The 24,908-nt window shown below is 33.5% G+C and overlaps 2 protein-coding genes across 4 annotated transcripts; one reads left to right on the top strand and one right to left on the bottom strand.

Annotated features, from left to right (window-relative positions):
* Positions 1-597: 597 nt before the first annotated feature.
* LOC102617753 (putative glucose-6-phosphate 1-epimerase) lies at positions 598-5,987 on the bottom strand. Its single transcript, XM_006474153.3, has 9 exons — positions 5,719-5,987; positions 4,459-4,533; positions 4,019-4,075; positions 3,779-3,939; positions 3,514-3,654; positions 2,637-2,739; positions 2,458-2,557; positions 1,903-2,150; positions 598-902 (listed from the first exon to the last, which is right to left on the bottom strand). The coding sequence occupies exons 1-8, from the start codon at positions 5,812-5,814 to the stop codon at positions 1,936-1,938; spliced, it is 948 nt and encodes a 315-aa protein (XP_006474216.1). The 5' UTR covers positions 5,815-5,987; the 3' UTR covers positions 598-902; positions 1,903-1,935.
* Positions 5,988-12,629: 6,642 nt separating this feature from the next.
* LOC102618228 (villin-4) lies at positions 12,630-24,101 on the top strand. Of its 3 annotated transcripts, none has more exons than XM_006474155.4 (24): positions 12,630-12,843; positions 14,580-14,702; positions 14,960-15,059; positions 15,945-16,013; positions 16,089-16,325; positions 16,425-16,602; positions 16,700-16,838; positions 17,386-17,548; positions 17,639-17,786; positions 17,918-18,018; positions 18,522-18,677; positions 19,620-19,688; positions 19,793-19,861; positions 19,960-20,097; positions 20,849-20,977; positions 21,269-21,416; positions 21,563-21,573; positions 21,722-21,862; positions 22,128-22,253; positions 22,332-22,397; positions 22,652-22,976; positions 23,069-23,277; positions 23,359-23,552; positions 23,655-24,101. In XM_006474155.4, the coding sequence occupies exons 2-23, from the start codon at positions 14,647-14,649 to the stop codon at positions 23,470-23,472; spliced, it is 2,892 nt and encodes a 963-aa protein (XP_006474218.1). In that variant the 5' UTR covers positions 12,630-12,843; positions 14,580-14,646; the 3' UTR covers positions 23,473-23,552; positions 23,655-24,101. The 3 variants fall into 3 exon arrangements, with proteins under 3 accessions (XP_006474218.1, XP_015384548.1, XP_006474219.1); XM_015529062.3 differs by lacking the exon at positions 12,630-12,843 and adding an exon at positions 12,937-13,357 and having other exon boundaries at positions 23,359-23,532; XM_006474156.4 differs by lacking the exon at positions 12,630-12,843 and adding an exon at positions 12,938-13,357.
* The last annotated feature ends 807 nt before the right edge of the window (positions 24,102-24,908 follow it).

Raw genomic sequence — 24,908 nt, 5'->3', positions numbered from 1 at the left:
CAGCCCCCATTCTCTATGGTAAAACCTTGCGTATCTTATTATTATTATTATTATTATTGTTTCTGTTGATTCCCTTATGTTTTTATTCTTATTCCTCAACTCATAATATATTATATAAATAACTTATTATTAAACTCAAATTGTCGATAACAAAAACTTCAGAGGGTGCAACGGGAAACCGTAGGTTTTCAACGGAGAGCGTTTTTATCGCAAACAAAACTGCGTTGTGAACACACGCTGGCCCTACCGAGTACCGACCACAAGGTCTTTGACATTTAGCAATGGACACAGTAATACAGGCGGCGTCAGCAAAACTAGGTGCATTGACACTCGCTAACTTTCACATGGCGTCCCCTTAGCCGTTGGTAACGAAAACTTGTTAGATAATTTTAGCCCATGTTATTCAGTCTTCTCATGTCGTCAGATCTTTTAGCCTGTTTAGGCTTACGGCTTACCTCGCAAGTACGGCAATAATCATTCAGACTGTGTCATGAAAAACACCTTCGAATAAAATGAGTTCATAATACCAACTCCATGTTCACTGGATGTTTGTAAAAATAAAAAATGCCGCGGAATTTAAAAAAAAAAAAGCACCAATTTTTAACTCAAGAAAGGAATTCTATTTTACAATGTAATATGATCTCATTCGTGGTATCCATAATTTTCACCATTCTAATCATATTATATGTTTATTATTCGTTCTACTTTGACACAACTCGAGTGATACTCATCCATCGTTCAAACAGTCTTGTCTTTAAGAGCTACATTATTTCACAACTCCTATTTAGTCACGAATCCATCTCTTTGACCAGGATAATGGAAATTCACATGGAGAAAAAACAAAATATATTGGCCAGACATCAATACAAATCCACAGGCTGCTGCAAACAAATACGGATTACCTGCAAATTAGAGCATCCGTTACTACAAATGCATAGAATCTCTGATATAGAATAACTCTGATCCAACAATAGTAAAACTAATGTCCGAATAAAACAAATCCATGAAACAAGCTTCTTCTTAAGTAGCACAGATGTCAGAAGCACACACCCAGCTTTCCATTAGATTTCCCAACTTACATGTTCGATAAACCCATTTCAATGTTTAAAAAAAAATAAAAATTGAAAGAAGTAAAATTTAACAGAAAATTTAATGAATGAAAAGTTTTAACTTAGAGGTTATATCATTACAACTGCTGTACCGTAGCTTTTCCCCAACAAAACAATTGACTAATTAAAGAAACAACTTGACAGTATCTAAAGCAATCACATGCCATTATTGAATGGTGGACCAAGGAGTTCAAAAAATAACAGCCTGTTTATCTTTTGGCAGTACCAACTGGGCAGCCAGACAACAGAGCCTAGGGAGGACACCAAAAGGTATAGGCTTAGATTTTAAAAAATAATGAGAATTCTCTAGATATAAATGATAATGATTTGTTGAAACTAAAACTATGACCCAAAAGTGTAGACCAGAAAGTGTAGTTGTTATTAAATAATCATGGGACCCCACCTGTCATGTCATCTGTTCAATTTCAAATATCAGATGGTAAAAAGGGGCAAAGCAGCTGATTATTGAATAACATATTTAGTCACCAAAAGTTTTAACATTCAAATGTGAGATACCCCTTTGAAGTAATTTCATTTAATTTAATATACTAATCATGCTTCTCTTCTTTTGTATGTTCATGCACTTGATTAGTAAAGACAAGCAATGGAGCCATTCAAATACAATCAACCACAGAAAAATAATGTGACTTCTGTATTATCCAGAATAACGCTGTTTGTTTTATTTCAGCCTTTTCTCAAACAGGTATTGCATTGATACAAAAGTGGATTTTCACTAATGACATGCATATACTAAACATACAGAGTATTTGCTTCAAACTTAAATCCAAGTTACCTGTACAGAATATAGACCAGACTGATGGATCCTTCAGCTGCTCGAGAGAACTTTCTGTGGATCAAGTTGCCCACTACAATAACTAGACGGAACACCAGAAAGTTCCAGCCTTCCTTTCCACTCCTCCCCAGGTTTCAATGTAATCGGTTTTTCAACAGCAGCTGCCTCCACGCACAACATATGCTTATACTCATCATCCCCAAAATCAGCCATAGCTTTTGCTTTCTTATCCCATGGATTCCACACCACTGCATGAATACAACAGATATTTTAGGTCCTACTAAACTAAGATATATTCAATGCAAAGTAACCATTTCAAACAAGCAAAAGACGCCCAATGCAGCCCTTTGGCTGAAAAGCTATGTCCCATTTTTACCAAGGCATCATCTTCCCACATCCAATTTACTTTAAAGATTTATAGAAGTTGAAAACACTTTGGTTGGTAATCTACAGCTATGTACAAGAGAAGTTCTAAAGTATATATACGCCATTTAGACCCAATTTACAAGTAACATGAACATTGTTAAGAAAGCATACAGGTAGAAGCAATCTCACCAGCATCTGGAAGCCCATCTTTACGAATGACAAACGTTCTCTTCTTTTCATGATCCAGAATTGCAATCTTTGTAGGAGTACTGAGGTATATCTTGTCCACCTGGACAACCATAAAAGCATTAGATAAACAGTAGAGTAAGATAATGTAAGCACACAGAAAAATGGTACCCTGAACTCACTTCTGATTCAAATGTTATTGCATCCCCTTGTTCAGTAAAACGCTCCTTATTCTGCAAGTTGTCGAGGTAATCCAGTGTCTCCAATCCTTCAACACGAACTTCACTGAGCACAAGCAACTAAACCAGTTTAAAGACAACTCAAAACTGCATAATATAGAGTCAATATACGATTTAAAAAACCAATGATTATTTTCCATGATTCCCCAAAATTCAGTTACCAAGAACTTTATATCATATCTACCTTGGAATGGTAAATAGCAGACACGCAGCCACAAAACACATAACATATAAGAAAGTAATTCACCATTAACAAAATGGAATTCAATTTCCCGATCCAAAGTAGTCCAATGATGATAAATTGTAGCTGTGATACTACTTGTGGTTTCGGAGCATCTGCAATTCAAATTAAGAGCCACAGAAACTCACAGCAAGATCAGGCCAACCCAGGTTTAAACCTTAAATATACAATGCTTGATCTGAGTAACTCACATTATCGTTGTAGTTTGGCAAGAAATAATTTTAATGTTCTTATTTGTGATAGCCCATTCAAGTTCCAAACATTTTCATCGCAAATCTGGCATTAGATACACAAATTCAGCTTTAGGTAAGAATACTGGATCTGGGATTAAATTTCAGACAAAAACTCAAGTCAAGTTACTGTTCCAGGAGAATCATAGATTGCAGTTAAATAGCATTGCTATCATAACCTCACAACTTGTGCTTTTAGAAGAATTGATGGCAACATGTTGAGATTGACATTTTCTACTCTTAAGTTTGAAGGAAATCAGAAGAAATTAGCAGCAGACACTTGTAATTTAAAATTCCACCATTTTTCTTATTTACAGACTCTGAATTATCAAGCAATGTCATGAATTACCTGATGTCTGAAACAGAGAAATAGGTATGATATGCAAATGTGAACGAAAATGGCTTTCCATCAGTGCTAGTATTCCTAACGCGAGAGATCAACATCAGATCACCACCAGGAGTCAAAGCTACCCTGAGACGGAACTCAAAACTGGGAAGGGAAAAACAGTAAAGATTTTCATTAAAATTCCCAAAAAAAAAAATTTACCTAAATTTCAGCTATATCTATCTTCATGAAAATGTGCAGGAGAGTGATGAAAGATCCAACTACTAACCTGTGAGGCCAGATCTTCAGATCTTCTTCCGAGGGCCTTAGTATCAAATCAATATAAGCCTTACTCGAGGAATTAGTTGGAAAAGCAGGCGGGTCAGTGTCAATACTCCAAAACCGATTTCTAGCAAACCCATGCGACTCCAGAGAGCCATGACTTGCAAACTGTAAAAATGGACTAAGTTTTAAGGATAGATGAATCCAGTTGAAAGAACCAAGGAGTAAAGCTGGTAGAAGCACATGCCTGAGGAAAGCAGATTGGAATTCCTCCGCGAATCGCTTTGGGAGGCTTGAATGTAGCCTGCACACGATATAAAGTAAATAACTCTATGAGACATTTTAATTTGGACGGAAAATATATTAAATTAAAAATCTGAGACACCAAGAAAGGTAGCCCATCAATAAATTTTAGCCTCTTTACAGTATTGAAAAGGGGCATGTTAGTATCTTTTGGAGCTAAGGTAACCCATATCTAAATAAATTACAATAACTGCAAATAGGCTAACTGAACATCTAATGATGAGAGGATAAGCCTACAGGGCATCGAAAAAAATTGATCTGAATAAGCAAGAAGTGTTTATTAGAGTATCGCATGGCCCCTTACAAATAACATGGCATTTTACTTATGGTAAGAACTATGAAGCAATAAATCAAAGATGGTTGTCAATAGAATATAAATATCACCTTACTACTGACAAAAAGCAATTCCTCTCCATGATCATTCTTCCAAGACGTCACATGACCCCCGTACAAATACACCTGGAAAACCCAAAAAGAATAGATTACTCTTAGTATAGAAAGCAACAAACAAGAATATTTCAGACAGCATGCCAGATAGACTCTTGCAACCTGAACATTGATAACTTATTATAAAAGTGAGGGAAAACAAACTAGAGCAATGTGGACATCACAGTCATAGAGAAGCAATTGCTTTTGAAGTTGTGGGCTTCAGTGAGGTTACAGTATCATTATGACCTTAGCTGCATAGGAATTGAGATGTGTGGGGGTGGCTTAACAACAAGCATCACTTTTGACATGTCATGAGTGTTGAGTCATTTAACGACTTCTTCCATTCCTTACTATCAAATAAGACCAAATGAATCTAAAATGTGTCTGTAATAATGTGATTCTCAGACTCTTCACTGGAAATCTGTAAGTTTTATCAACTCGGTGTCATAAAATGAAATTGAGATTAAATAATAGCTAGATCGGATGAAACTAAATTCCTAGTGTGTAAATGAATATACTTAGGCCTTTTGTATATCATCTATGTACTCATAACCACTTTGACATAGAGGAAAAAATTGATTCTATATAACTAAAAGCCAAGATTAGCTACTTGGTTTGACGAAATCCTAGAGAATTGCAGATAACAATGACTTTGTAAATGTATCCCTTTTCCTTAATAATCTACCATCCTTTCTAATGCATGAAAGTGGAGGTAGTTAGGCTGCAAATAGCAGCAATCTGTAGTAAGATCTACTTCAAGATAGCACTCAAGTTAAAATGAAGTTCTGGCTCTGACAGATTCAAAGGTTTTAGTTGAATAGCATAGTTGTTGCAGTAAATGTGACTATGTGAGATGTTCTTAATCGTTCTCTACAAGTCTTTCAAAAACACAAAAGATTTCGGTTGAGTGGATCCGTCTCGAATTAAAACTCCAATTTCTCGTGTCAAGATAGGAGCCTAATCGATATTACGAGTCTTTCAGAAATAAACACAGCTAGCTCAAATTCACTTCTCCGGATCTGCTGAAACCTTAGCAAAAGAGACATAGCTATTCCTTAATCGGCCACTGTATTCGATTTAACTAACCAAGTGATCTATATTAAACAAGAAATCGAACAAGATTTATCCATTCTTAACCAGAAATCGAGAGATAGCAGAATCGGATCACGCATAAATCGAAGAAATAAGAATGCGGAAGGTGAAACGATGTCGTACCTCAGCGGAGCTGCCGCGTGACTCGCGGAGAACGATCTTGTCGAGGCCGTTATTGCCCTTGCAGAACTCAACTGGAAGAAACTTCTCCGTCGACATGATTTTGAAGCCGCTGCCGCCGCCGCCGCCGCCAAGATTTTCTACTCTTCGTTTGATGTGAAAATTCACAGCATTCGATATGAAAATGAAATCTCTCTCACTTAGTGTTAGCTCACTTCAGTAGAGCGAGAGATATTTCGTTCTTTTCTTCTTCTCACTTCTTCTCTCCGTTTCTTTAATTGACTAATTTCTTTTATTTATTTATTTATTTATTTTTCCTTACTTTTGGTCTCAATTTTTGTTTTTCGAATGGTTTATTACGCGGAACCCCCTAAAGTTTACGCAAGTTCTATTAGCTTACTTTTAAATAACTGGACCTTGTATGCCGGTTGGCAAGAGCTCCCTCCCATCGGATTTTTAATTAGTCATTCGTGTACTTTTTTAAAATAAATTCCCCGTCGGTGGAAAATTAGGGGCAGGCAGTATTCTTTTTTTTTTTTTCCTGATTTAATGAGAATTATTTACTTTCAAATTAAATGTAAGTACATCTAATAGTTATTAAGGTAGAATTTTAAATTATGTTTGGGAGACATTTAGACTATGCTATTCTTATGCGAATTTAATTTCTTAATTGTAATAAATAATCCATATATCCCTAAGCTATGCTATTGGTAAATACTCGATTGTATTATCAATAGATTGTAATGTTACCTTTGATTGTTCGTAAACCTTCGAATCAATAAACCTCTTATTATAATATTAATAAATTGTAAATATAGTCCGGATAGATCGTAATATATACAATTCATAAACTATGGGCGATGCTCTGAATTTTGATTATGTATAGACCCAACGTATAGTGTTCGTAGACTAGCTAGGGATTATGCTCGTGACCTGTCGATAGTCTAAATAAACTTGAAATGTTTTTTTGTCCTTCAGAGTTGAGTCTTTAAATATCATTTTCCTGTTCTCAATATGTAGAGTTGTTTAAATATCATTTTCCTGTTTCTCAATGTGTAGAGTTGTTTTGTAAATCACATACCGTGCAACGTTTAATTGATTTTTTTTTAAAACTGTATGATGTAACCCACCGCCCAATTGTACGGCAATGGTATATTTCATGCATTATCTTTAAAAATAATGTAATAAATAATCAATTGTTATAAATTGAAATGATATATAATCTCAGGATAGATTCCTCCAATCACTTAAAATATTTTGTTTTATACACACACACACACAGAAACACACTCTGGTGCAGTCATCTTCACTTTTTAAAAGTGAGAACACTACTAACAAAAAATTAGATTTCAACACACTAATAAATAAATAATATATAAATTTTTATTTATTAAATTTTTTTTTGTATTCTATTGATATCTTCACTTTAAAAAAAAATAAGGATGTTCTCGTTAGAAAATAACTATAATACTATATATAGTTCTTCTCTCATGTAGCACCCCCATTTTTTTCATGTGGACACTTTATTAACTCATACGACTTAATAACACGTGTTCATGAAAAAATAATAATAACAAGGATGCTTGTGTATGTATGTATGTGCGCGTGTGTATCACATCGTACCTTTCAATCCATATAACCTTATCTAAAAATAAACACTTTTTTTTTATTTTATAAACAAGTGTCTTCTTCTTCGTCTTTTTTTTAATTATTTTTTAGAGGATAAAAGGATAATATCACTCGTATACCCTTAAATGATATTTATTTCAAACGTACTACAATACTTTTAACATGTATCACTCGTATACCATAAGTTGACAAAATGTATCTGCCGTCCACCAAACTGTTAGCTACTGTTTGCAAGTGCTGACATCATAAGAGTAATCTAGTCTTTTAAGATGGAAGAAATTTTGATTAAAAAACGACATGTCATCCTATTTATCTAATAAAAAATGACATGTCATGTGATATATATTGACAAAAAATGACATGTCATCACATTTATCGGAAGATGACGTCACCTATGTGTAACGACGTTGTTTCAACGGGACTAAAAAAAAATGCTACTCCACAACCCATTCTATTCTTCCAAAATTTAACCTGAATTTTTTAATATCTACTCCTCCAAGCTCCAATTGAAATTTTTTATGGTATAATATGTATAATTGTAAATAATATGTTGTTAATAAATTTTTTATAGTATAATATAGATGAATTTTTACGGATAATTGTTAATAATATGTACCATTAATAATTCATTTTTTAATAAAAATGTATTGTTAATAAAAAATTTGTGTATTGAAAATTGACATTAATTTTTTGGGTAAATTTGTCTTTTTACCTTATTTTGAGTTTTAAGGTCGAAATAGTCAATTTACCATAATTTTGTTAACTTTCTAATGGCAGTTAACGGTTTAGTGGACGGCATACATATTTTATTAACTTAAGGTATACGAGTGATACATGTTAAAAGTGTTGTAGTACGTTTGATACAAATATCATTTAAGGGTATACGAGTGATATTTTCTCGAGGATAAATAAGTGACTTAAATCATCATTTCTTTACCAAAAGTCTAATGCAACTTATTGTGATTTACTGATGTTGATATATTTGTCTGTGTATAACAAATTCTTCAAATTCAAACAAGAACAATTGAATTCGTACAATGCTAAATCAGTGTCGATAGTGAAATGTTATCAATAACATCAAAATACACATGTAGATGTTAAACTAATGTTTTTATAAAATGATAACGAATGTTGATCACTAATCCTTCTTTGAGATCACTGATGACATGTTAGATGTTTAATGTTTTGTACTTCGTACCTTTAAAATTTTATTTTATTTAAAATAATTCAAGACAATAACTATGTTAGAGGCACTCTACCACGAGTACTCGTTCATTACCACACGAGTAAAATAATAAATAGTAAAAACTACAATATAATTTTGATAATGTGGTTGTGAAAGAGTATTCTATAGTAGAGCATCTATACTGTTGTCGGACCTATAATTCAATCATGAAACCATACAACATATCATGGTATCATCTATCTATGCGTTGAAAATATCATCGATATATAAGGTTGGCAAAAAATCTCAGGCCAGCCCTAGACCTACAGGCTTGAAGCCCGAATTGCATGGGTTGAACCTGGATATAGGCCAAAAAGTACAAAACTCGCACAAATTGGGCTTGTTTAAGGGCCTAAGCCCGGCCTTTTAATTTATAAAAAATAAATTATATTTAAATAAGAAAGAAAAACTTAAAATATTAAATTAATTTTTTTTATATTAGTATTTGTGATTTATTATATTGTGTTACTAATATTTTATGTATTGAACTATTATTTTATTATAAATTAAATAATTATTTTTAATTTAAATATTTTCTTTATTAAAAAATTATTTTATATTTAATTGAAAAACCAAGGCTCGTCCAGGCCGGGCCCATCCAAAATTAAACATGCTTTCAAAGAGTTTGAACTTGATATAAATGAGTTTGGGCCTGGGTTTGAAAAAGCTTGACTCAAACCCATATTTTTCCAACCCTACCGATATACCATACTATTTCAATAAATGAGTTCAATGTGTCATTTATATGATGATTTTTTTTTTTATATAAATGATGGATCATACAATTTTCACTATGAAATAAAAGAATTTACAACATGTCATTTATGTACACAATATATAAATAATTTATCATACTAACTTTTTAGATAGCACGAGATGTCATTGATACGATAAATTTATAAATAACATATTACAAATTTTATGATCATCTATTTTTTAAGTATATAAATGACACATCATATAAGTTTTATAAACTTGTACAGCATATTATCTATGCGACGAAGTTAATTTTAATCCAAGAATCAGGAGATGCGTACCACCATAATTTACATTTGAGAAATTTTATGAACCTTTAATTAAGAGCAACTTTGGACCATTTCAATGAAAATTTGAGCCGTAAATTTGAAATGGTTTTCAGATTATATGTATTAACCAACAACACGTTTTTGATTATAAGATGCAATCAATATCTTTAGTGAGATTTTAGAAAAACAAAAATAAATTTCTTTTGAATTTGACAAAAGTCTCCATAAAAAACTTCACGACACTGATTAAATCGTAGCAAGATCTCTATGATTTTTTATCTTCCAAATCAGGAGAGCGTGGATGTATCCGCAATTAAAAACTAAATATCATCTTAAATTCTTAATGAGCTAGGCTGTGTTTCGGATTTGATTCACTTGGCAGAATAAATGTGCAATGGTTTTGCCTTTGTTGTTTGCACGTTTGAATGGATAAATATACATTTGATACTCAACTAAACCCAAAAAAAAAAAAAAAAAAATCCCAGATGAAAAGTAGATATTAAAGATAATTTCTCAAGTTGAAATTCGGAGGCTGGGCTTTTTCTTTTCGTTTTGAACTCTATAAATTACTCTACACCTAGTTATTTTAGAAGTACATATTCATAATTCATTAGTAAAAACCACTTTAAAATTATTTTTTCATTCTTAGTTATTAAAATGTTCAACTTGAAACCTTCCCCGTTAAACTCTATAACCCTTCAGGAAGTATAAATTTTTAGAATAAGATCGTAACATTTATTTTTCTTCATAGCCCAATCAAATGCTTTAACATAACGAAACAAGTAGCTGAAAAAATGCCAATCACCTATCATCTCATATCCTTAAAGCAGAAACCAAAAAAGAAAACCCATCACTTCGATGTTGGTGGCCAGCTAGCTAGAAATCATTAAAATGTTTCCAAAACCAGCTTCTGTACAAAATTGCCAGTTTCTTAATTCATTTGCCTTGTTTCGCAAAATGAAAAACAGATTTAGGATTATACCCAAAAAAAAAAAAAAAAAAAAAAAAAATCGAAGGTCTATCATCTATGCATGTCTCCTACCCATCAGGGTTTCTGTGCAATGAATAATTTGTTTGCAATCTTGCCATGCAGTCAAATGTTGCTTGGTCCGCCACTACTGATTATACTAATTCGCAGTTGATAGAAAGATGTAATGTAATTATTATAATCACTGAAATGAATTTGATTAATGAGTTATTTATTAATCCTAAGTTTTTTTTTTAAAGTTACTTCAATTAATTATTACGATAATACATAAAATCAAAAACCTATTTAACATAAAATTTAATTTTTTTGTTATAAGTTTTTTTTTTTTTTTTTGCTGTCTAATGACAACCTACATTCCTCAGCGTAAATATGTATATCTTCGTATATTTGTTAGGGTAAATTTTTGAAGTAATCTATGACAGATCTCTAAATTGTATTACAAAATATATGTATCTAATCTCTCTAGTATTGAGATATTGGTCCAAAAATAAACTAATATTTTGTATATAAAAATATAATATAATGCTACGATCTTGACATATTTGTATCCTGAAGTATAAACTATATATGTTGCAATCACTAGCATCCCTTTCTCGTGCTTCCTCTTCGAACTTGTCAAAGTTCAATGGAGCACTCAAAATTAGGTCAAATCAATACGTCTTTCAATTATCACATCCATTGTGAACAAGAAGATAACCTTTCGCCGGGGCTATGGCGGTGGCCGGCGATGGAAAATTGGCGGCGGAGGCGGCGCTAATGTTCTATGTGTTGGCAGTTGGCACACTTTTTTTTTTATTTTTTCAATTAAATTTTTTCTGAAGCAACTTATTAATCTTTTTAATATACCACGTAGTAATATATAAGGATATAAATAAATTGCTGGAAGCTTACGGCTGGGCCCGTTTATTCTTCCTAAGAGGGGGAAAATGGAATATTCCTATTTAGAAGTCGTGTACCCTCTTTAAAAAAAAAAAGAAAAAGAAAAAAAAAACTGTTTGGCTGGCTGAAAGCCTGAAACTCTATGCGTTTCTTCTAGGCCGTCAATTTTTTTTTTTCAATATATAACATTATTATGATAATGATAATTCATATTATATTCCATTGGGGACCTTGGTACACACTGACACACATGATGTGAAGATTGTGACTAATTTGAAAATCTTATTAAATAATTATATTATATCACATTATGTCTTTGGGTAGGCAAACTATTTCTTATTTTAACATCATGGCTCAGGTAGACTAGCATCACTAAGAAGAATAAAAGTTACCGCGGATTAGATTATCATACGGTAAAAAATTACTTCAATACCATATACACACTCCACAATCCTTGTGGATGAGAATCTTGACTATAATTTAAATATCTAATGAACTTTTTGAAGTGTAAACAACAAAACCTACAATGGGTTATGAAATTCAAGCGAAACAAAAATATACTATAACGAATACCAAAGTAGATAATATTTATAACAAATCGATGTATTTAAAAAATAAAAGCACTAAATTTTTGTTGGATATAATACTTTGATTATTGTACTCACAAACTTGTAAGGGTGCATTTGGGATTGGGGTTTGACTGTTGTAGTTTAAAATGTACAATATTAAAATATTTGGTAAACATTAATTGTTGTATTTTAAAAAAATATGTTGATATGATTTTTCACTTATATAATATAAAATTTATTATAATTTTAATAATTTTATCAAAATTATTATTTAAATTTATATTTACCATAAATTATTAAAATTTATTTTATAATAATAATTTTTTTATAATATTTATATTTTTTAAAGTACAATACCTCAATTTTAAATAAGATCGATTACGACAAACATTATATAGTCTAATATTTCATTGGTAATAATGGTAATATTACATGTAATTTGGGTGATTAAAGTGGGCCTATGACGGAAGGGAAGCCCCCACAATATTTACCTTTCTGGCAATGCATGAATGATGGCCGGTGACCGACTTTTCTGAGTTTGTTTCGTATTTCTCTCTCTTGTTGTCCATAGTCCGATCCTCACAAAGCGGTAGTCAGCTTTCTTAATCACCAACCATAATTTTTTTTTCTGTTATGAAAAAAAAATTTCTCATTCACTGAAAAAAAAAAAATGGACACCCATTTCTGATTTCTACATTCAAATCTGGAAAAATACCATCTCAAAAACAACAAAATTAAATTAAAAAAAAAAAAAAAGACAAGACAGCAAATTCTACCTGTAAGTGACTTTGATTCCTGATAAAGCCATAAAAGGTAACTTTTTCTTTTCAAATTTTTTGACATTTTTTTTTATCTGATTTTACTTTCCTAACCAAAACCCAACAGTCATAATTGCTGTAACTCTTTGCCTTCATTCAATTTTACTCCCAATTCCAACAAATATGACGAGATTGATTACAAGAAACAAAAAAGGGAAAAAAATGGAAAAAATCAGTAATTAAGCATTATTATTGGTGATTATGATTATTATTAAAATGCAAAATAACAGTTCATGTGACGTTGTGGGGTGAGCTTTTTGGTTGCCGTTAGTGATAAGCACGCCTGGCATTCATCATTCTTCCCTCCAACTCGACTCTCTCTCTCTAACTTTTTTCCTTCTTCCTTCTTTAGCTTCAAAGCCCCACTATATTTTCCTTCCTTCACTGCTGTCACCTTTATTTTTCAATCATCACCTTTTTCGTCAAAAAAGAATTCGTTCTACATTTATTTTTCTGTCAAAAACTGGATCTGGGTTGCCGCTGTTTTTTTTTTTTTTTCTGAATTTCAGGTAAAGCTCGAATCTTTTATATTTTTGTGTATCTGGGTTTTTTTTTTTTTTTTTGGCTTTTGCTGTCGTTTTTGTTTCGTTTTGTTGAATTCGATAAGAGAAATGGACATATGGGGTGTTTTTAGATTATTCAAGCTGAAGGAAAGTTTGATGAATGGTTTTGATTTTTATACTATGTGTTGATTGTACTGAAAAACTTGATCTGATTTGTTGGGATTGAAGTTTTATTGATCTTAATACCCAGTTGCCCTGTTTTTCAGCTTGTTTGTTTATGAGAATTTCGATGCAAGTGTTTTCGTTTTTCGGGTTTTGAAAATAACTTGGGATTGTAAATTTCATATTTTAGATATATAAGCCTCATTATGTTAAATAAAATATGTTGCTTGCATGCATACGTAGACATACAAATAAGGATAATTCATATTCTTGACTTTCAGGGTAGTTTATATTTGTGCCAGTTGTTTGCGCTTTCTGTATGTTTCATTTACTGTGTTAGTTGCTGACTGTTATGCTGCCATGTGAGCTTGCCTGGACATTAAAGTGATTACGGTTGCACAGACCTTAACGGAAGGCCTTGTTCTAGTGGGCACAAATTAATCAGTTTTAATGGAATTGGCTGAGACAGTAGATAATAAATTGAGTCCATTGGGAACCCGTAAGGTGCTAAGTTTACTGCCTAAGTTGATTTCAAGTGTTGCTCCTAGGGTTGGTTGTAATGTCTAGCCCGCTGATAATGTAGTTCTCTAGTGCTTTGCTGAGTACAAAAATATGAAGAAGAATTTAACTCTGGCCTGGAATCAAAGAATTATTGGATTATAAGGAAATTTTGATTGTGAATCCTTTTAGAGCCTCCTGTAATGTGACTTTGTAGGTTTGTATAAGTGGATGGTTTGGAACAGGGATAATTGAATCGAACTAAATTATGCTGCAGTTCTTTGTTCGACATGCAAGGAAGGTACACAAACTGACAAATAAAAGATAAGATTGCAAATATTTTTTTGAAGTCTAAGACCTTTCCGTGATTGTTTGCTAAAAGTATTCTAAGAAGTATACTTCCATGTAGAAAAAGTCGTGTGATTATCCAGAAAAGCAAGAGGAAATATGAGCAAATAAATTCTAGTTGGCATTATGTCTTCCATCTTTAGACTCATTCCCATGAAATGGTTTGCTGTTTCTGTTTCCTTTTTCCTCATCTAATAAGTAATTGTGCAATCATTTTTAGGGTGCTTCTATTCACATCTCCTAGTCAAAGTGGGGGGAAATCAAGTTGTTGATTCTGCCAGAACGTCATGTCTGTTTCTATGCGAGATTTAGATTCAGCTTTCCAAGGAGCTGGGCAAAAAGCGTATCCTTTTCTCTTCTGAAACATGCAGCATCTTTTTGGAATTTTATCATAACCCCTAATTTCAGTCTACTTTTTTTTAATATAATATTCTGAAAGTTTCAATTTTTTTTTAAAATTATGCTACATATAAAGTAGCAGACGGAAAATAATTCAAATGATTCCTGCAATATAGCTGCAGCTGCATGCTGCTGCTGTCTATCTTGACATATGGTATTGAATCAATCATGCATGTGCAGTTTTTCCTTGACAATATACAGTGGAATTGAAATATGGCGCATTGAAAATTTTAAGCCTGTTCTTGTACCAAAGTCCTCTCATGGGAAATTTTTTACTGGGGATTCCTATGTGATTTTAAAGGTAAGTTATTTGATTTACATTCCAGTTTCCTTGCATATCTACATGCTGTGATTGGCTTCCAAAACAATATGAACTTAATCTTGTTTACTGTTATCTTAAGGGGACCGTAGTACGAATTGTATATACTCAAAATCTGTTTTTTGCACTCTCTTTCATATATCTATTACATGGTTAATTTAAGAGCTCTCTTTTAACTACCAAAAGCTGTCGAATAGGTCAATTTTGAATGTTTAACATACTGTGAGCATTGCTGCTTGTTTGAATTTCGTCTTAACTGCATCTTCTGAAAACAAATACATTAGATTCAAACTACAACATAAGTGTCATGTACCACATTAAGATTTTCAGCTGCCTGAGGTGCCATCCATCATTAGAAACTGTTTTATTTCTCATTTTACTAGATATGGCTGTCACACCTGCTTCTTAGTCATCTAAGATATCATTTTGTTTGACAATTGCGCAATAGCTTGCAGTAAGTCTTTGTTTTATTGCAGTTACATCCAAATCATGTTTGGTGGCTTTAGATTTGAGACGCTAATATGAAATGCTGTCGTGAATTATTTTATCTTTATACTTAATAAAATCTCCTGCTAATATGCTGGAGCTAACCTATATTGATAACCAAAAATTATATTTATCCTTGTTGATATCAAATTAATTTTACGTTTTTACTTGTCGCTAATGTGTGCTCGTTTCCACAAACTGTACTAGTTTCATAAATAGACCTTTTTTCTTTTCTCTTCCGATGTGTCTGTGTTTCAGACTATACCTGTAAATTAGTTGTTTGGGATAGGTTAATTTAAGAGGATTAAGCTTGTAGACTTCACCACGTTTGCTTCCTAGTTACTCTCAACCAATCATGTTCTTTTACTTTCTCCCGTGTAGACAACTGCATCAAAAAGTGGTGCCTTACGTCATGATATCCACTATTGGCTTGGTAAAGATACCTCGCAGGTTAGTCCTTATTTAGTACTTAATACTAAAGTATCATGGTGTATTTGGTTTTTAACCACATTTCTGTTAACATAGGATGAAGCTGGTACTGCTGCCATCAAGACAGTTGAACTAGATGCAGCTCTTGGAGGACGTGCTGTTCAGTATCGTGAAGTACAGGGTCATGAAACTGAGAAGTTCCTATCTTATTTTAAACCATGTATAATACCTCAGGAAGGTGGGATTGCATCTGGATTTAAAAGAGCTGAGGCTGAAGAACATAAAATACGTTTGTTTGTCTGCAGAGGAAAGCATGTTATTCATGTAAAAGAGGTAAGTCTAAGGACCTAGCTTCTTGTCTTATGAGGGATGATTCTGAACAATGAGTGAGTGTATGCGTTTGCTTCATGAAATGATCTTTTTTGGTGATAGGTTCCTTTTTCTCGATCGTCGCTCAACCATGATGATATATTTATACTTGATACTCAGTCTAAGATTTTTCAATTTAATGGTTCAAATTCGTCTATTCAAGAGAGGGCAAAGGCTCTTGAAGTTGTACAGTACATTAAAGATACTTATCATGATGGAAAATGTGAGGTAGCTGTTGTTGGTAAGTCAATACATTAATTACAATGTTTGAATCATAATTTAGGAAGTTCAAATTGATATTTGAATGACTTGAGTCTAATTTCTTGCTCTCTATTTAGAGGATGGAAAATTGATGGCTGATGCTGAAGCTGGTGAATTTTGGGGCTTCTTTGGTGGCTTTGCTCCACTTCCAAGGAAAATGACAATCAGTGAGGAGAATAATAATATTGTTCATTCTCATTCTACTAAGTTATACAGGTAACCAACATTTCGATTCATTTACTGCAATCTTAGGCTGATCGGCTGCAAACATATCTCTGTTATGTATAAGTTGATTTATAAGTTGCTATTTAATAGAATTTGCTACACATATGAATGGATGTGCATGTTTCTTCTACATAAATTTTTGCTGTTAAATTCTCTGATATGATTTAATTACAAATATAACCGAAAAACTATCTATCTATCTATCAAATAACTATCCAATTAGGGATTCCCTCATTTTAATAAATGAGGACCCAACTAAAAGACAATAAAAACAGACACTCCAATGCAGTGTGTTTTGTCTTTTAGTGCATCAGAGTTCGTGTCTTCCTGTCTTTAGCTTGGTCCTCGTCTTATGAAAATGAGGGATCCCTCATTAAAAGGGGACTCTCTATATGTCTATTACTGTGTGTGTTGGAAAATTGATAAAATTAAATAGCAATCTGTATCTGGCATTTTAAAAAATGATGTTACCTTTGGACAATTATTTACTAGATCTGATAATGCTTTAGTTCTGACAGAAGTATATTTGTGTTTCAAGTGTTGACAAGGGTCAAGCAGTACCTGTCGGGGGTGATTCTTTGACAAGGGATTTGCTAGAGACAAACAAATGCTACATTCTAGATTGTGGGATAGAAGTGTTTGTATGGATGGGGAGAAATACTTCTCTTGATGAAAGAAAGAGTGCAAGTGGAGCTGCAGAAGTATATCACGATCCTGCAATCTATATGTTCTATTGATCACGATAAAAAGTAATCACTCACTTTCATACTATTTCTGGTCCCTCTGAACAGGAGTTACTCAAAGGCTCTGATCGATCAAAATCTCACATGATTCGTGTAATTGAAGGATTTGAAACAGTTATGTTTAAATCGAAATTTGATTGCTGGCCTCAAGAAACTAATGTGACAGTTTCTGAAGATGGCAGAGGCAAAGTTGCTGGTCAGTTACTTAAACATTGCCCATATGCTGTTGTCTTGATATAACAATTTCCCTGGAAATTATCATTAATGTCATAATCATGTAATTGTTGTCTTATACTTAACATTGCATTTTCCTTCGTGTCATTGTAGCTCTTCTAAAGCGTCAGGGGGTTAATGTCAAGGGCTTGTTGAAAGCTGAGCCTGTAAAAGAAGAACCTCAGGCATTCATTGATTGCACTGGAAATCTGCAGGTGCTTAGCTGTGTATCTAATGTCTAATTGTATAACAGTCTGCCGGCTTTCCTTTTGACCTAGCCTGATGGGAGGCCTTCTCTTGAGTCCTTTTTCCTTTTACCATTACACACACACACACACACGCCATCTGTGGAAGGAAAATTACCATGTAAGCCTATTACCAAATGTGCAGAAAACTGAAAATAAACTTGTGGGAAAGTATCAAAAGAGTTTCAGGGAAATGTTGCTGGATCGTTGTATAAAATGTTTTTGTAACATCAAAGAAATGTGAAAAATTTATTGATGTGTTTTCTTCAAGTTTCATTTCAAGCTCCTTATTTTTCCTCGGTGATTGAGAAATCCAATGGAAATATAAATTTGTTTGCTCCCCAAGATTAAATTTGTTAGCAATTCTGCCCTCCGCTCTACTGGGAACCTTCAGTGATGTAGTTTATAAACTGTAGATCGAACTTATTCATCAGAATAAATGATGATTTGCTCCTCTCCACCTGTTTGTGCAGGTTTGGCGTGTCAATGGTCAGGAAAAGGTTCTTCTTTCTGGTGCTGACCAGACTAAACTATACAGTGGGGACTGCTATATTTTTCAGTATTCATACCCTGGAGATGAAAAAGAGGAAATCCTTATAGGAACATGGTTTGGGAAGCAGAGTGTGGAGGTATGTTTAAACATTTTTTTCCAACCTTTTTCTTTGTATTTTGTCCTTCCTACTCCCCACAACACCCCCTTCCTTTTATATGCATATTATACTACATTTAAGGGTTGAAAAGAATCTCCAAAAGGAAGGCCCAATCTTGTTAGAGCAGATGGGATTAGACTACAATGAAAGATTGAACTAGACTAGGAGTGGCATGTAGGGTACTGCACATTGTTTGGTCTGTATCTGATTATACAAGCTTGTGAATAGTCAAGGAGTCCAAAATTCAGTAACAAATCAGTGAATACCAGTCTAAAGGAAAGCTGTACGAAGAGATGTGCGGTCAGTCTTAATTAGTGGTTTAATAAATTTAATCGTGATGGTATCTACTCTTTGCTTTTATCCAATGTGTTTCTTCTTCAGATATGGTCTGTGTGTAACTCAATATCGGTTTTATGGTTGTCACTTGGGAGTTGGAAGCTATTCTCTGGTGTTTGATACTTGTTGGTGGACACTGGTTATTGCTAATTCTTTGATAATAATCTGAGAAACTAAAACATCAAGTGTGCATAGAGCTTAATCTTATGATGGGTTATGCGAAATTTCAAAAGTTTAAATGATACTGGCTAATTTTGATTGAGGTACTTTCTACTTTAAATTTAGTCTTCACATGGGCTCTGGCATAGTGGCAATGTCTAAAGAACATGAGCACAATAGATTAGGATGCATAATTAGAGTAGTTCTAAAGGTACTGAGTTTTCCCATGCAATTTCTGCTGAATCAAGCAATGCTTCCATTCTCTTGTTACTGTATTTTCTTTTCTCTTATGATTATATGAATACACACACACATGTATGTATGAGTACACACTGACACAACGAAATTACACACAAGTAAAAAATGTGTTCTTTTAATAACATTTATTACTTCACCCACTCATTGAGTTTTTATTACTGAACATAGGATGACAGGGCTTCTGCCATTTCACTGGCAAGTAAGATGGTTGAGTCAATGAAGTTTCTGCCTGTACAGGTAGTTTTCATCCCCCAGTAATTGCTTTTGTTATAGTTGATGAAGTTATTCGTCTTTGCTACTTTCTATTTTACTTGCTGATGTATGTTGCAATTGATCCTTAGGCTCGAATCTATGAAGGACATGAACCAATTCAGTTCTTTTCAATCTTCCAGAGCTTTATTGTTCTTAAGGTGTGGAAATTCGGTTGAAAAGTTAATATTCATCAACATTCTTATTTTAGTTCTGATTTTCAAGTGACTTCTAAATCAACCGATTTGAATTTTGTTAGGGTGGCCTTAGTGATGGATACAAGACCTATATTGCAGAGAAGGGAATTCCTGATGAAACATACAAAGAGGATGGTGTTGCACTATTTCGAATTCAGGGTTCAGGACCCGATAATATGCAAGCAATTCAAGTTGAACCTGTATGTCATCCTCTCTACAATTAAACCTCTACAACTAATTAAGAGCTGCAATGATGGTTATATTCTTGTTTTGGAAGTGAAAAGTGCAACTTTCATTTCTCTTGGTTGCTTGAATAATTTTCAGTCTTTTTCTTTTATCAGTTTGGATGAAGTTTCCATTTACTTGTCACTTGTGCGACTTGTGCTTTCATGCTAAGTTGTCATTGGGCACACTTTTTGTTGTAGACATTTGTTATTTGAAGAAGCCCTGTAAAAGTTTCTAGAGTCAGTTGTGTGAGTGTCATACACCTTTCGTTGGTTGAGAGGAGCAGTTTATGAGTCCCGTTTCCAGTTTCTTATTGTAGACAAAGCGCGAATCCTTGATTGAAGCACTTCTCATGTTAACAATTTTAGGAGATCATGTTTTTATGTTTGAAGTATCCAGTTACAGCTGCTGGTAACACATCTCCTGACTGTTTTGCTTGTTGTTCCTTGTTCAGCAGCATTACTAAAACTTTTTCTGTTCATTATTATTTTTTTATACAAGTACTTTTTGTGCAGGCACCATAAAGAATCATTTTAATTTTATTCTTGTTATATTGCTTTCCTAAATGGTAATGGTGATTCTAATTGTACTATTTGCAGTATAAGTCATGTGTGAATGCTATTATTGTAATGATTCTAACTTCGTTCTGTAATGTTTGAGAGCCTAAGCTGGTACTGGAGATAGGATGATATTTAACTTTTCTTTTTCACCTTGAACTTTGACCAGGTTGCGGCATCATTAAATTCTTCATACTGTTACATATTACATAATGATTCCACTGTCTTCACGTGGTCTGGAAATCTTACAAGCTCAGAGAACCAGGAACTCGTTGAGAGACAACTGGATCTGATTAAGGTATGATATGTTTTGAATAGTTTGCAAAATTTGAAGAATTTGATTCCACTTATCGACATTTCTCTGTGAGTGTTTTCTGGCAATGTGTATATTACTGTCAAAGTCCTTTGTTAATCACTTTATATTGAAAATACTTTCAGATTTAAATTTGAGTTAGGACTATGGTACCTTAATTGAATTCTAAGATGATGTGTGATATGCATTAGGAGATCCTTATGGATTCTCATGTATTGTTTGTTGAGCGAGGGGTCCTTTATTATATGCTTCTTACAGCTTAATGATTTTGTACAGCCAAATCTGCAAAGCAAGTCACAAAAGGAAGGTGCGGAGTCTGAACAATTTTGGGAGTTGTTGGAAGGAAAATCTGAATACCCGAGTCAAAAGATTGCAAGGGAGCCTGAAAGTGATCCTCATCTTTTTTCTTGCACATTCTCGAAAGGTATGCACTAATACTTGTGTTGATCCTATAATTTCCATCTTTTCCAGTTTTATCTTATTTTTAGCATAGATTTTTAGTCCCTAATTTTTATTTTCTTTCCTTTTTCTGTGGCTATGATCACTGCTTATATTCATGCTGGTCTGCAGGACATCTGAAGGTAATGCGACAGAAATGGCATTTGTAATTTGAAATATATTCTCGGTTATGCTTATTCAAAAAATTTATTGTGTAAAAGATATTCTTGTAATTTTCATAAATCTCATTCGCTTGTACAACATGGCTTAAATTTGAAGTTGTTATTGCAGGTGTCAGAGATTTACAACTTCACCCAGGATGATTTGATGACTGAAGATATATTCATCCTGGATTGTCACTCAGAGATCTTTGTCTGGGTTGGACAACAGGTTGACTCTAAGAGTAAAATGCATGCTTTAACTATTGGGGAGGTATGATTAATTAGCCTTAGACGTTATCAATAGTAGCAGTTTGGTTCTGATTATCAATTTTTTTCTAAATTGGAAACTCATGGTTTTGTCTGTACCATGTTTTTCTTATTTAATCTTCAAACCCGTGTGAAATGACATTCGGCTTGACCCTGTTTAATTTAACTCTAGCTCGATAATGATTTCCGGTGCATATTTCATCTCTTATTGTTTTTGACACCTTATCAGTGTCTTAGGCATTCTTATCCATTTCTGGTCACTGTTGCAGAAATTTATTGGGCATGATTTTCTTCTGGAGAATTTACCTCATGAAGTTCCAATATATATCGTACTGGAAGGGAGTGAGCCACCATTCTTCACACGATTCTTTACATGGGACTCGGCAAAGACTAATGTATTTGGTTTATAGTTTTCATAAAGTGATTACTGTAACTCTTAACTCTGCTGGGGATTAAACGTTTTCTTGGTGCAGATGCATGGAAATTCATTTCAAAGGAAACTTTCGATAGTGAAAAATGGTGGTAGTCCAATTGTAGATGTAAGATTGCTTTCAATGCTCTCAGTTAAACTTTTTTGTCATTTTGATATTGAATTGTCACTTTGCTCCTTGAATTCCATGTCATCCTATCATACTGCTTTACGTCTAACATTCTCGGTGGATGTTTTATCCATCACGTCAACCTGACGGAATATTAAGAAATACTTCTAACCTGCAGTTTTTGTTTGACCACCTTTATATGAGGTGTAATTATTTGTATTAATTCTCTGCTAATCTGTCTAATGCATGATCAGAAACCGAAAAGGAGAACTCCGGCATCATATAGCGGAAGGTCTAGTGTGCCAGATAAATCACAGCGTTCCAGAAGCATGTCTTTCAGCCCCGACCGGGTTCGTGTGAGGGGCAGGTCTCCTGCTTTCAATGCACTAGCAGCTAATTTTGAGAACCCTAATGCTAGGAACCTTTCAACTCCACCTCCAATGGTTAGAAAGCTCTACCCGAAATCTGTGACTCCAGATTCTGAAAAATCGGCTCCCAAGTCTTCTGCCATAGCCGCTCTCTCTGCTTCTTTTGAAAAAACACCTCCACGAGAGCCTATTATACCCAAATCTATTAGAGGTATGAATTGATTGAATTTCTGAATGGAAATTTAGTTATAACTATATTCACCATGTACTTGAGATTGAAGTATTTTCTTGTCATGGATGAAGCTAAAGTGAGCCCTGAACCAGCCAATTCAAAACCAGAGTCGAATTCTAAGGAGAACTCTATGAGCAGCAGAATAGAATCACTCACTATACAGGAAGACGTGAAGGAGGGTGAAGCTGAAGATGAGGAAGGTCTCCCCATCTATCCTTATGAACGCCTGAAGATAACATCAACCGATCCCATAACAGAAATCGATGTGACCAAGCGAGAGGTATAACATCAAAATGGCGTTATATTGCTTTCGCTTTACATCATTACTGGCATTCTGAGAATTTATATTGAATGTATGCAGACTTATCTTTCATCAGAGGAGTTCAGAGAGAAATTTGGAATGAAAAAAGATGCTTTCTATAAATTGCCGAAATGGAAGCAGAACAAGCTTAAAATGGCTCTTCAGTTGTTCTGAGTCTCCTTGTTGCCTCTGCATTGTGTTCATCTCCCTGCAGTTGATGTTGCAGCCTTGCAGGTGGAAGAGAAAGCTTACTTGTAAATCATTTCAAATCCTTGTGAAAATATTTTGTTTAATATCCATAATAGCAGTTCCCAAGTCATTCTAACTGGCCTGCGCTATGTTCTTTCTTCCCGCAGTTGGTGAACTCAATTTCTAAGGAGTGAAAGGGACAGCATCAGTGCATTTTTAGCTGCTTGTGCTCCCAAGAAGCTGGTTTTCATGATTGATGGACAAAACAAAAGATTTTTTCCTTTTTTTTTTTCCGTCACCCGGTGGTTTGAATGTCTAGCATTTTTTGGTTTTTTTTTTCCCCCTGCTTAAATTCATCTTGATTGAGTTAGCTGCTTTGTTTATTCTTTATGGTCGCAGGTTGGTTGTGAACTTGCATTTTTTTTAAAAAAAATATCATTTTCATTTTTCATTAAGCGATTGATTTTTGGTATAGTGATTAGTGGCTTGGAATTGGAGACACTTTAGGTTGTATTTTTCAACTTGAGGATGAAAAATGTGTACAGCAGAGTGTAAAGACTAGTCCCTTATTCTTTTTTCTGACAATAAAAAGTGTGATTTTTTTTTTTTTTTCATTTTGTATTCCACCCGAAGTTTCGTTACGTTTCAACTATTTGTGAGGATGGTTTTTGTATTTCTCATGTTTTCTCTCGTCAAATAGTTTTTTTTTTTTTTAATGCCAAACTGTCAATATCTTTTGTTATCTGATATTACAGTTGCCTAAACTGTCAATTACTTTTGTTAACAGGAAATTGAAATTAAGTGCTTTTGATTTCTCTTAATCGCCAAGAATATGCAACAACAAAAATTCTCATGTAGTTTGCACGATTGATGATAGTTGGTAATTGACTAATTGAATTGGATTGGAACATATAAACGAGTATTAAAAGTAAAACTGGCAAATTGCAGGTTTGAAATTGATAGCAGACCCGAGTTTTCTATAAAACTGTTTGAATGGGCCTGGTTGGGTCGGGTTTAGACGGGCCTGAGCTTTCAATAATTTTTTAAATAGGTTTAATCATATAAAGTTAGTAAAATAATCTCAAAAATAAAAGCATGTAACTTATTACATGATTGATGGTGGTGGTTGCACGGTAGCAAGACCCATATATATATATATATATAACAACCAATGACAAAATAATGTTTGATACTGACCACTTTTTATTTTTAATTAATAAATTTGACCAAATTTTTACATTGTACTTTATTTACTCGTACTCTATATTCTCAATTCGTTTACGATTACTCTTTTATTCCAAAGACTGTACAAATCATTTTTAAAAAGATATATAAACCCTAATTAAAAAAAAAAATTCCATCAACCTTTTTTTTCGGTTGAAAAAACACAACATGCCATTGTTATCTTATATTTAAAGTTT

This window comes from Citrus sinensis, chromosome 9, assembly GCF_022201045.2.
Source record: "Citrus sinensis cultivar Valencia sweet orange chromosome 9, DVS_A1.0, whole genome shotgun sequence".
Classification (NCBI taxonomy): Eukaryota; Viridiplantae; Streptophyta; class Magnoliopsida; order Sapindales; family Rutaceae; genus Citrus; species Citrus sinensis.
The sequence above is the reverse complement of the archived record's forward strand: the minus strand, read 5'-3'. Positions and strand labels throughout refer to the sequence as shown.